Consider the following 12,689-nt stretch of genomic DNA (forward strand, 5'->3'; position numbering starts at 1 on the left):
AAGGGTCAGGTCCCTCCATCCCTCACTCTGTGGGTGTGGGGCCAGCACGTTCCCCTTGTGAGCCAGGGGTCACCACAGCTCCCACAAACCAGGAGCCACCACAACCCCCACAAGCCAGGGGCCACCACAGCCCCCCCACAAGCCAGGGGCCACCACAGCCCCCCCACAAGCCAGGGGCCACCACAGCCCCCACAAGCCAGGGGCCACCACAGCCCCCACAAGCCAGGGGCCACCACAACCCCCATGAGCCAGGGGCCACCACAACCCCCATGAGCCAGGGGCCACCACAGCCCCCACAAGCCAGGGGCCACCACAGCCCCCCCACAAGCCAGGGGCCACCACAGCCCCCCCACAAGCCAGGGGCCACCACAGCCTTCCCACAAGCCAGGGGCCACCACAGCCCCCACAAGCCAGGGGCCACCACAGCCTTCCCACAAGCCAGGGGCCACCACAACCCCCACGAGCCAGGGGCCACCACAACCCCCACAAGCCAGGGGCCACCACAGCCCCCACGAGCCAGGGGCTACCACAGCCCCCACAAGCCAGGGGCTACCACAGCCCTCCCACCTCGGCTGTGGCCTGGTCCTCACGTCTTCAACCACCAGATGAGAGACAGAGGCCAGGGCAGCTGTGCTGCTCTCCGAGTCAGGGTGGCGTGAAAAGGGGGGCTGGTTGGTGTCCTCTGGGCAGCCTTCTGGAGGCTGCAGTGCCAGTGGCCAGCCAAGGGAGGATGCGTGAGTGTGTGCATGCATGCGCGTGTGTACGCGTGTGTGTGCACACGTATGTACGTGTGTGCGTGCGTGTGTGTTCACACAGAGGGGGTGCCCTGTCTCTCCACCCTGACTCCTCACTGGATCTCAGTCCTCTTCTGGGCTCCTCTGGACGCCACCCTGACTCCTCACTGGACTCTCAGTCCTCTTCTGGGCACCTCTGGACGCCAGGGCTGCTCTGGGAAAAGCCAGGTGGCTACCAGCCGCATACATGTGCGCCCAGCCCCGGGGACAAGACCTCAGCGTGAGTGACGTCAACCCCCTCCCAGCCCAGCCACCTCAGGACGTGGACCCAACAGGACACTGAGGCTGCAGAGCTCAGCCAGTCCCAGGTCAGCAGCCGCCCTGGGGCAGATAAGCCAGCTATAGCCATGGGGGGGGGGGGGCGCTTCCTGCTAGGGCATCTGTGCACACCAGCCTCCTGTCCATCCTGTGTCCAGACCTCTCTAGCACCTGCCCATCCTGTGTCTAGGCCTCTCTAGCACCTGCCCATCCTGTGTCTAGGCCTCTCTAGCACCTGCCCATCCTGTGTCTAGGCCTCTCTAGCATCTGCCCATCCTGTGTCCAGACCCCTCCTGCATCCGTCCACATGGTGTCCAGGCCCCTCCACCACCCATCCATCCAGTGTCCAGATCCCTCCCACAGGTTCTGCCCAACCTAGGCTGGTCAGCCTCTGCCTGCCTGGAGCCCTGTCAAGTCCTCTGGGAAGCCACCAGCCACTGCCAGCTCCTAGGCCCAAGGGCGCTCCTCCCTCCCTCCCTGCCTGGGCGGCTGGCGGGTCTGCCCACCCAGCCCCGGCTCAGTCCAGACACACAAGGAAGGTTTGCAGTCGCTTTATTCTGAGCTCAGGAGAGGGTCCTGTGGGAGCCGCGAGCAGCACCAGTTCCTCCTCCAGCCACGGAGAGCACAGCCCGGCCCAGCTCCAGACAGACCAGACGGTGCCCCTTCACAGAGCACTGCGCACACCCTGAAAACCGGGCTTGCATGTGGTGGGGTGTCACAGGCATCGCCCACATCAGCCACCGAGCCACAGGCTGCCTGGCCTCATGAGACGGGGTCCCCGTCCCCCTGTCCACCCCCAGGGAGCCAGCGGTGATGCACAGAGGGGCCGCCTACCTGGACGATCTCGTGTGCGCAGGTGACTGAAAGCAGAGGCCAGGCCAGCTGTGAGGACAGCGCTGTGCCCCGGGGCCCAGGGCCCTGTCCCCCCTCACCTCCCGGGGCCCAGGGCCCTGTCCCCCCTCACCTCGGGGGCTGGGGCCATCCTGCAAAACTCTGGAAGGGGCAGGTGACCCCTCAAAGCCCCACACACTGACAGAAGCCAGAAAACAGCTCACACACCCAGCTTGTCCTTGGGGCTCCCTGGGGTCACTCACGGTCCTCCTGCAGCTGGACTTGCTCGTGGGACAGGAAGCCCAGGCTCTTGCTCCACTTGGTGAAGAGCCGCATGGCCTCCTGACTGGCCACAGCTGTGCGACCTGGGGGGAGGGGTCACAGGGGCCTCAGGGGAGGCGCCCAACCCAGCTTCGAGGAAGTGAGCACATGGTCTCATGGGTCCCCACTCAGGCCGCCCACAGGACACCTGGCCCCGGCGTGTGGGGGCCCGAGCACCCCCCGGCCTGCCCCACTCACTGTACAGCTCCACGGTGCTGAAGGCTTCGTCCTCCTGCTCCAGCTGCATGAAGATGATGGCGTAGTCCTTGAAGTTGGTGCCCAGCACCCGGAAGTCCAGCACACCCAGGGCTAGAAAGCAAGTGTGGGCTCTGCTGCCCTCCAGAGGGCTGGCTGGCCTGAGCCTCAGGGCGGAGGCGCAGACTCAGGGTGACCCAGGCGAGGCCCAGCTCTGTCCCTGGAAAGCAGCTGTGTGTAACGGGTGGCTAGATGGACGTCAGGTGCGCATCCCTGCTCGTCCTGGGAAACCTGAGGAGCAGCTGGGTGACCTACCCTGCCCCTGGCCCTGTAAGCCTGGGCAGCCACTTCCCAGGGAAGGGCCCGAGGCCCAGGTGGCCGCCCGCACAGGCATCTGGTGGGGGGGGGGGGGGCGGGGAGGTTAAGGGGAAAATCTCCTGCGTTCAGGAGCCCCTCTTATCCAGTCAGATCTGGTAACTCCCCATGAAGAGTGGTTCTGGGGCCCTGGCGCAGAGTGGGCCACTGCAGCCAGCCCTGGCCTACCCACCTGGGACCTGGGGACCGCCCAGGGCAGCATCGCCCAGAGACCCCTGGGCATCGTACTCACAGGGGTTCTCAAACACCCATCTGGACTCTTGCTTCAGTAGTTCCACAGTCCTCTGGTGGCAACCATCCAGCCTGGACGGCAAAGGCCCCTCAGCACCCATCCGCCCAGATGGCGAGACCCCCAGACCAGCACTGGGACTCACAGACCTCAGGCCTCCAGGGGCCCACAGGTGCCTCAGCTACCCTGAACGCCCAGCTTCTTCCACCCCAGGACCCTGGTGAGGCCAGCGAGTGCGTGTGAGGAGCTCAGTGCCCGCCACGGGGAGACAGCCTGGGACACGGGACAAACTGCAGCCAACCAGCCCAGGCATCCCAACTCTCAGTCCCTAAAAGCAAGCAACCCAGTAGACCCGTGGCACCTGTCAGACACATCAAGCCAAGGCAGCCTGGGAGTAAGACAACACAAGAAGAACTGAGGAAATTCCGGAAGGAAAACTCCAGCAAGAGCCTCCAAACAAGGCACATTTAATAGCCACAAAAAGTACAACCTTGGAGGTCAGACAAGTAAAAACATCAAAGGAACAGCACAAAAAGCGCAACAACAACAACAACAAAAGCAAAATATACCATAGGCATTTGGAGCTAGACAGAGATCACACTCTGCGTCCATGGGGAAAGCCAGGTCATCCAACAACACTGCGGCTGCACAAGCACCTGCCTGAGCCTCACACTGACTCCCCGGGAAAGATTCCTGATATAAGAAAAATGCTAACAGCCGGAGCCTGGCGGTTCACGCCTGTAATACCAGCATTCAGGGAGCTGAGACTAGAAGGCCTGTCTCAGAAAAACAAAAAAAAATCAAATGGGGCAGAGAGAATCCTCAGTGCCAGGGGTGGAGAAGCCCACTCCAGTCCCGACGTGGCACCCAGAGACGCACAAGAAAGGGTCCTGTGTAGAACGGCAGAAAATGTTTTAAAACATACATGTCCTGGCAGAAAAGCTCCTTCATAACACAAGAAAAAATGGCAAATGTGGAAACATATTTATAACTTGTTTTTTGTTTTTGTTTTTGTTCTGTGGCAGTGCTGGGGCTTGAACTCTCTCCTCAAAACTAGGGCTCCTCTACTTGTGCCACAGCTTCACGTTCAGCTTTTTGATGGTTAAGTGGAGATAAGCATCCATGGACTTTCCTGCGGTGGCTGGCTTCAAGAGGCCATCCTCAGAGCGGAGCCTCCTGAGCAGCTGGGGTTCCAGGGTGAGCCGCTGGCACACGCTCAGCTAGTGCTGTTTATCACACACAGCTGGCTGGCTAACCTCCCGGATACTTGAGGGCGCCACTAAAGCCGTAAGAAGCACTAGGAGGGAACACGCTGGAAAGGAGGCACCGAGGCTGTCCCCAGAAGTCAGCCTGAAGCCCCCACGAGTCAGACCCCTAGAAACAGGCCACCGAGTGCTGAGGGCCAGGGCTGGGAGGTAGTGTGGAGCTAGTGTTCAGTCCTGCAGGTCTGAAGGCTGGGACCGGCCTGGGGCAGGGCTGGGAGGTGGGGCTGGGTGGGAGGAAGTTAGGGCATGGGGGGGGGGGGGGGGGAGCTGCACCTGTGACCTGAGCCGGCTGCACCAACGAGCATCAGGTGCATCAGAGCAGGCGGCCAGAGGCGGGCTGAGCAGTCAGGGACCAGGCAGGCCCAGCGTCCAGGAGTCCAGATGCCAGGGCCAACACAAGGGTGGCGGCTCAGAGGACAGCCCAGCAGGAGGAGGGAGCCCCAGGAGGTGGGGGGAGTGTGGGAACAAGAATGCAGAGTCCAGGTGGGGCCTGCCTGGGCCAGGTGAGCACAGCCCGAGGCTCTGGGGGCCAAGGCCTGGGCCAGGCGGAGGCTCTCTAGACAAGGGGTGTCAGGCGGAGGCTGGCCCGGCCCGAGGCCCGAGGCCCGAGGCCGGCCAGCCCTGCACACTCACCTGCGCAGGGAGGACCACACTCTCAGCTTGTTTTCTGGTGTGAGAGTCACCACGACGCCCTCGATGCTCCTCACATTCTTCTCCACCACAAAGTTCTTCTCCTGGGAGGCCACGGCCAGGATGTACCAGGGCCCCAGAAGCTGTGTGGAGAGAGAGAGGGGTCGGTGAAGGCCGCCAGGCTCTCCTCCCCCAGGGAGTCCCCATCCACACCGCCCCCCGCCCCGGCCCAGCCCTATCCCCGGTGCCCACCCAGGCTGGCTGGAGGGCCCCAGATGCTGCCCGAGGGCCCTGGATGCCGTGTGGCCTCCGAGCCGGGGCCTGGTCTCCCGGCCCAGCCTCAGTCCAGCAGAGTGTTACCTGGTTCGGGTCCAGCCTTCCCAGCCACCCTGCCAGGGTCCCGGGTGCAGAGGCCAGAGCAAGAAGAGTGGTCAGCAGCCCCACCCCCATCCCGAGGCTGGGTCACCGCACAGCACGGGCGGGGTGAGCCCCTTCCCAGCCGGAGCCGTTTATGTGGCTCGATGCCCACGTGGGAAGGAGGGCACACGCAAGCGGTAGCCTGGCCGCCGCCCAGCCCCGGTGCAGCCCGGAGCCAAGAGAGCCCGAGGGCTAGAGCGGAGCCCATCCTCCCCCATCCATGGTGGGGTGCCAGGTCCTGTTCACACGTGTCTCCCCAAAGAAGGTTCCAGAAAAAGCATCCTGAAGCCCTCTCCCTCCTGCCCTCCCCAGGGCCTGTGGTCTTCACAGCTAAGTCTGGGAACAGACTCTGCCCTTCAGGGCCAGGTGGGGGCCTGGCCAGGGACAGGGACAGACTGGTGAGGAACAAGTTCTTCCAGAAGCTGTGCTTTTAGATATGCTTTGTGTTAATCAATTAAAATACAGAAAGTTCTCCCCAAGTCTCCCACCCACTCCTGGTCCGTGTACCTCCTGCTTGGCTGGCCTGGGACTTCCTCCACCCCCAGAAAGGCCCCTGGCTGGCCTCCCACCCCATCTCTCATGCGCGGAGGCCCTGGCTTGGCGCAGGCCCCGAGGCCTTCCCAGGGCGGCCTGAAGTCAGACGCAGGCACAGGAGTCGGACAGGCTGTGACTAGCAGTGCCGTCCTGGCCGAGGTGATGTCCTGCCACGCCGACTCCAGTGGAGTCTGCTTAGCATGGGAAACCATCTATCAGACCAAGATAGGGGCTTCAGAGACCTATCTCTGAGTTTTGGGACTTCACCGAAGTCTACCTCAGAGAATGGGGCTTTACAGAAACCTATCTCCAAGTTTTGGGACTTCACCGAAGTCTACCTTGGAGAATAGGGCTTCTAAGAGGCCTACTCCTGGAAAAAGGCTGGCAAACCCCTGGGAAAGATGTGTTTCTGCCTTTCTTTTCCTCATAAGAGTGCCTATTAATCTTTTACTGTTTCTACTGCTCTTTGTACTTGCTCGTTGTCAACGTTCCCTTATTCAAAGTTCTTTCTTAAGAGTGTTGATGACTCCAATAAGTGCTAACCTAAAACCCCTCTTATGGAGGCTAGTAGACAAGTCATAAGTAAATATTGGGGGTTTCACAAAGTCACTTCAGCAGAAGGAATTGTTTGTAAGAGATTTGCAAGAAGCTATAGGTGCGGCTAGAACAGAAGGAATGTATGGCAATTGCGGAGATAACTACTTAGGAGAAAGAACTTCCTGTTACTCTCTTTCATTTACTAAGAGACTTACTAGATCTAGGCCTCCGTGACCTTACTATTAAAGAAGGAACAGGAAAGATCTTATGGGACAATTAAGGCCTCTATAGAAATAAGGTAATGGTTAGATGGTGACAAACATCGAAACCCATTATATTTCTTAGAGATAAGCCGGAAACAAGTGCCTTTCAGGCAACCAGCTGGTGACCACCCAAGAATGAAGCCATGCAGCAAGATTGTGTAACCTTTTGCCCTTTCTTATGGAGACTTTTTGCTAAAAGTTAGTTATCCTCTGCATTAAATCGCACTCAGCACTCGGCACTCAGCATCCACTCCTAATGTGTGTGAGTTGTCTGTTTGCCATCTCCCCATCCTATTCCAGGTTCCTCCCTTAGGTGTCCTCCCGATCCGCGGCAATGTCCCTGAGCCCTTGTGGGCTTCACATGTGGTGGACACCATCTGGGCCCACATATCTGACTTAGGGCTGTCTGGCCACGATGGGGGAAAGAGTAGCCGTCTGGCTGCTGTGGGCATTGGGTCTGAGTTCTGTCTTTACAGATGCATCTCACTGAATTCAAATGCTCACTTGTTGTTTTGAGGTCTGAAAATCAGCTCACAGAAGCACCAGCCCCTCCCCTGGCTGGCTCTGTTCCTCACCCACACTAACCCTAACAGACCCTGTGTCCAAGTCCTCTCTCTCAACCACCTTCAATGGTCCTTGGGCTCCCAACGGGACACGGCGGGCGGAAACTGTCTCAGAATGCTGAGCTGGCTCTTCTCCAAGCCTGCTGAGACACAGATGGAACTTGGGTCTCCCTGTCCACCCGGCCCCCATTGCCGGAGTGGGCAGGCAAGAGGTCCTGAGAGACGTCACACGGCCACCATCCGTAGAGGACATTGGAACGGGAGGTCAGGACGCCATCTATCCCCGGCAGGAGGGAGGAGAGCACCCCCCCCCCCCCGCCTGCCCCCCACCTGCCCCCGCCTGCCCCACCCCCACCCCCGTGTGGGATCCAGTACCCACAGAGAAGAGCTGCTCTCAGGTGCTAGAGGAGGCCCCAACGTGCTCTGTCCCAGAGATGACATCCAGAAGTTCACCCACAGGTGTCCGCCGCCTGACCAGGTAAAAGGTGGTCACAGGCCGTCAACAAGACCCAAAGGCCGACAGGTTGAGTGGGAAGGTGACGTGCGTAATAGTCGCCCCAGCCCTAACCTCCCGCCTCTTTGTGAATGTTTTGTAATGATCCCAAGGATGCAGTTTGTACTCATTATCTTGCCCATGTAATTGTAAGCCCTCTGTACAGCTTTTTCACAATAAAAAAGAAAAAAAAATTTAAAAAAAGAAAAAGGCATGGGAAATAGTAGTACAGGCCTGAGCCCTCTGTATCTGCCTGAAAAATCCTAGCCTTATTAAAAGAACTATCTAGTTTAAAAAGTTGTTATCTTGGTAAATTGTCCTGGGCTATTGTCTAAATAGTCTTAAAGACTAGTGGGATCACAGCCGGCCAAGCCTATGCAATGTATCCTTAACCAGTCTGTGTAGGAATCTGCAGCCCAGCACGGAGGTGTGACTGTCCCTTGGAGCCACTGAGAGACGCTGCTGCTGCTGCTGCTGCACACTCTAATGGGTAAAGTTCAACCACAGCCTGACAGTCACCTGGAGGAAATCTACATTGTCACCCAGACCACCTCCACCGTGGTAAAAGTAGACTGAACTCCTGCCTGATTCTATCACCTGTGAATGCTTCCCGGTTAAAACCTGCTAAAACTAAGATCTTGTGGGACATTCTTTAGGTGATATCCAGTATATTGGGGGCAAGGATATCACTGGCTGCCTTAGGCACTTCAGGGTCACAGCTTAGTTTGGCTCTGGTATGGTAATAACCTGCTCCCTCCCCAGTGCGAGTTAAAGATAAAGGAGAGATTTTTTTTTTAATTAATGGAGGTAGTAAATGAGACCCAGCCCTACTCTTAGCCTTAAAATCTAGCAAGCTTCTGCATCCCAGTGGTGCCTTGAGGCTGTTCTGAAATAACTTGGTTCCACAAGCCAAAGGAAAATTGGGCAGTTTTAAACTCTAGCCACAAAGAAGCTCAAGGAGTTGTAAAGAAGAGGAAGGTAGTAAAGAAAGCCTTGGGAAAGGAATTGGGGAAAAATTGGTATCCTCTGGATAAAAAAGGATTGTCTTAAAATGTTTGTAAAGAAGACAAACCTCAGAAAGTTTATGTAGAAAATGGTATGTCTTAAAATTGGAGCTTACGAGTGCAGCTGGTATAAAATTAAGTTAGCTGTGACATCCGGAGTCAGGACTGGTAGAAGAGAATGTGAGGCCTTTGGTGTGAAGACTCAGGGTCTGTGTTGAAGGGGGCAGGCTCTGGCCTCGGGATGATCTGAGGACTGTGTGTGTGTATGTGGAAAGCTCTTGGCACGCCGGGCTAGAGAGGGAACATGCTCTCTCTCCCTATCTCAAAACACGTGTCACAGACTCCTGGAAGCTGAGGAAGTAGCTCTTCTGCTTGCTTAAGCATAGATGAACAGCTGGTCAAGCATTTTCCTGAGATTGGGGAAGTGGTTTGAGCTTGCTCTAACATAGTTTAGATAATAATATACCAACACATTGTCTCATAGGTTAAGTAAAAATGTATCTGTTGAAATTCTTTGTGTGAGGGGCTGGGAAGGTGGCTCAGTGGTAGAGCACTTGCCTTGCATACATGAGGCCCTGGGTTCGATTCCTCAGCACCACATAAGCAAAAAGAAAAAAGCTGGAAGTGTGGGCACTGTGGCTCAAGTGGTAGAGCACTAGCCTTGAGCTGAAGAGCTGAGGGACAGCGCCCAGGCCCAGAGTTCAGGCCCCACGACCGGACGCAAAAAAAAAAAAAAAAGAAAAGAAAGAAAAAAAAGAAATTCTAGCCGGGTGCTGGTGGCTCACGCCTGTAATCCTAGCTACTCAGGAGGCTGAGATCTGAGGATCACGGTTCAAAGCCAGCCCGGGCAGGAGAGACCGTGAGACTCTTATCTCCAATAAACCACCAGAAAACCGGAAGTAGCGCTGTAGCTCAAGTGGTAGAGCGCTCGCCTTGAGCTGAAGAGCTGAGGGACAGCGCCCAGGCCCAGAGTTCAAGCCCCACGACCGACAAAATAAATAAATAAATAAATAAATTCTTTGTGTGAATGTCTCCTGATTAAATCTTGGCAAAGATAATGCTTGCTTATCTTTAAATACACACTAACAATAAAGCACAGCATGCAGTGGCAATTGCTGTTTGCACTCTGCACCCCCTGTGTCCTGGTGATTTCATGACCCTTACCCAGGGACCCCAATGCCTTAGACGTTGACACTTTGGTACTGTTAATTTTGTTGCTTACAATCGGACCTTGTATACTCAACAGACTGGTGTCCTTTGTAAAAGAAAAAGATCAGCGCAGTCCATCTATTAGTTCTGCGATCCCAATACCAAACTGTAAATATAAAAGACTATGCCAATTAGGGGACCATGATTGGCCCCTGATGCTCTAGAAAGGAGGAAATGAGGAACCTAAGCAACTCCATTTCACTAAGACCCCCATCTCAGTTCTGCAACTTAACCCTTGACCCACTTCAGCCCCAGTGCCTGGAATTACCATATCTGAAACTCCAGAGCTGCCCCTCCTGGGGTCTGGTGACCATGATCTAAACCAGACACCTATCTTCTTGAGACTCCGAGCGTAATTTGAAATTAACCAATCATCCCCCTGTAACCACGCATCTCGCTTCTGTAACCTCGCTTCTGCTGTCCATAAAAAGAGGGTGCTTTCAAGTGTCCCGACCCGCAGGACTTCAACCAGGGCAGTGAACCTAAGCGAGAAGGAATGAAGGGACAAGAGACACGAAGAAGGACAGCAAGACAAGGATTCTGATCAAGCTGCCCATTTTTATTTTTCACACAAGGGTATTTATATGCTTGGACTTAGGGCGTGGTGCAAAGGTGGTCGTTAAGTAGATTTAGGGCAGGGTGAAAAGGTGGTCGTTAGTAGCTGCAGGGTGTTTACTTTAAGGCGTGGTGAAAAGGTGGGATTCTGTAAACTCAGGCTCAGGTTGTTCCAGTGAGATAGTTAAGCCTATCAAGTTTGAGAGACTTAACTTTTGGCTCCCAACATCTCCCCCTTTCTTGTTTAGAAAATTGACCATCAATTGTTGGCTGCTCTTTTTAAGGGGGTGACAGAGGCTCTGTTCCTCTAAGGGCCCAGGGTTTTTCTCCGCTCCGAGCGAGCGTCCTCACTCGGGGAGGGGAATTTTACAGACCTTGGCATGTTTTTTGAGGAGACGGCTTGTGGGTATGCATGCCAACCGTCATGCACCAGAGCTTGCCACTCAGGGGTCTTGGGTTTTGGGATCTCGCGGATCCATCCCCCTGCAGTCTTACCTGCACCCTTGATTAGAGCATTTCTTCTTCCTCCCATAGGTGCATCCTCCCCCAAGCGGAGGGGCCTATAGGAGGAGGGGCGAACCTATCCCTTATGGCAATAGGTCTTGCCCGTTGAATGGTCAGGAGTTATGAATAAGGAGGGTTTTCTAAATAAGAAAAAAAAAGGGGAGGGCTGTTTCCCACTGGAACAAGTTCATGGCAAAACACTAATTAAAAGCCTGGGGTCAATCCTAGATCTTGATGCTGCGGTCTGCCATATCAAGGCGTCTGCCATATCAAGGCGATGGTGATGAACCTGTATGGGCTTAGAAGCCAAGAGATTAATCTGTTATTTAATAAATTTAAACAGGATGGTCCATGTCTGGAGTTCTAGCTGCATCTGCAAGAGAAAAGGCATCATCCTCGGGGGGAAGGCTTCCCCTGGGTTGTGGTAAGCCATTCACCTGTTTTATCAAGCGTTCAGGCAGCCACCTTGGGGCCGCTTGTTCTTGATCTAAAATACAGGCTGAACCTCGCCCCCAGATAAGAACAGGATCTGGGCCCTTCCATTTGCCTGTAAGGGGGTCTCGCCACATGACAGACGGGCGGGCAGAACTGGAAGATGGGTGCCAATGCCTGTCAGCTGCCGAGTGGCCTTCATTGTCCAGAGTTAGAAAATTAAGGGCGAACAATGTGTGACTAAGGCGATCCCTAGGAGTGGAAAATGAAAAGGCAGAGGCTTTGAGGCGAGTAAGCCAGGTTTTTAGGGTGTGGTGGGCTCGTTCTACAATGCCCTGACCTTGGGGGTTATAGGGAATCCCAGTAGTATGACAAATTTGAAAAATAGCACAAAACTGTTTAAACTTGGCACTGGTATAGGCTGGGCCATTGTCTGTCTTTATGTGGGCTGGTTTTCCCATTACAGAAAAGGCTAGAACAAGGTGAGAGAGAACATCTTTGGCAGTTTCTCCTGAGTGTGGTGAAGCAAAAACAAACCCGCTAAATGTGTCTATGGAGACATGTATATATCTTGTTTTTCCAAATTCAGGAAAATGGGTAACATCCATTTGCCAGATTTGATTGGGTAGCAGTCCACGGGGGTTAACACCCAGGTGTGGTACAGGAAGGGAGACAACACAGGCAGGGCATGCCTTTACTATCTCCCGTGCTTGCTGTCTAGTAATTTTACAAAGCAACCGAAGGCTCTGGGAGTTTAGATGGTGGAGATTATGTAATTCTGTAGCCTTTTGGACAGACCCAACAAAAACCGGAAAAATGGAACGAGTGGCCGCATCAGCTTGAGCGTTACCCTGTGTAAGAGGGCCAGGGAGATCAGAATGTGCCCTAATGTGTCCCAGAAAAAATGGATGTCTCCTGGCCTGAATTAGCTGTTGAAGCTGAGTAAATAAAAATGCCGCATTGGAAGAAGTTTTAATAGCGGGTGAAATTTCTAGCAAGGGAACAGAATGAGCAATGTAAGCACTATCTGTATAAATATTAATAGGCTTATCAAAAAACGTCATAAAAACCTGTGTTATAGCAAATAACTCCACAAGCTGGGCTGATTGGTAAGGGGCATCAAAGGTGGTGGTATGGTTGTTAACAACAAAGGCTGCACGGCCATTGCTTGAGCCATCTGTAAAGACAGTGAGGGCTTGAGGAATGGGAGCCTTTTGAGTAACCTTGGGAAAAACAAATGGATGTAGCTGGGCGAAGTGTAAAAGGGGATCATTGGGGAG

At 54.9% G+C, this 12,689-nt stretch overlaps 1 protein-coding gene across 4 annotated transcripts; it reads right to left on the bottom strand.

Moving 5' to 3' along the window:
* Positions 1 to 1,587: 1,587 nt before the first annotated feature.
* Positions 1,588 to 5,348, bottom strand: Lcn6 (lipocalin 6). Of its 4 annotated transcripts, none has more exons than XR_006147653.1 (7): positions 5,259 to 5,348; positions 4,902 to 5,041; positions 3,007 to 3,077; positions 2,403 to 2,513; positions 2,112 to 2,248; positions 1,887 to 1,912; positions 1,588 to 1,737 (listed from the first exon to the last, which is right to left on the bottom strand). XR_006147653.1 is itself a non-coding variant. In XM_042681173.1 (7 exons), exons 1-7 carry the CDS (start codon positions 5,346 to 5,348, stop codon positions 1,717 to 1,719), a joined length of 561 nt encoding a protein of 186 aa, XP_042537107.1. In that variant the 3' UTR covers positions 1,588 to 1,716. The 4 variants fall into 4 exon arrangements, 3 of the variants coding, with proteins under 3 accessions (XP_042537107.1, XP_042537106.1, XP_042537108.1); XM_042681173.1 differs by having other exon boundaries at positions 2,147 to 2,248; XM_042681172.1 differs by lacking the exon at positions 1,887 to 1,912 and having other exon boundaries at positions 2,147 to 2,248.
* Between the last annotated feature and the right edge of the window lie 7,341 nt (positions 5,349 to 12,689).

The sequence above is a fragment of the Dipodomys spectabilis genome, unplaced genomic scaffold, assembly GCF_019054845.1.
Source record: "Dipodomys spectabilis isolate Male_0828 unplaced genomic scaffold, ASM1905484v1 ptg000067l, whole genome shotgun sequence".
Lineage (NCBI taxonomy): Eukaryota > Metazoa > Chordata > Mammalia > Rodentia > Heteromyidae > Dipodomys > Dipodomys spectabilis.

Coding starts and splice junctions, on each gene's coding strand:
- Lcn6 (XM_042681172.1), bottom strand. CDS start 5,348: ATGGGGGTGGGGCTGCTGACCACTCTTCTTGCTCTGGCCTCTGCACCC. Junction 5,042..5,258: donor GAAGGCTGGACCCGAACCAG/GTAACACTCTGC, acceptor CTCTCCACACAG/CTTCTGGGGCCCTGGTACAT. Junction 3,078..4,901: donor GTGTGGTCCTCCCTGCGCAG/GTGAGTGTGCAG, acceptor TTTGCCGTCCAG/GCTGGATGGTTGCCACCAGA.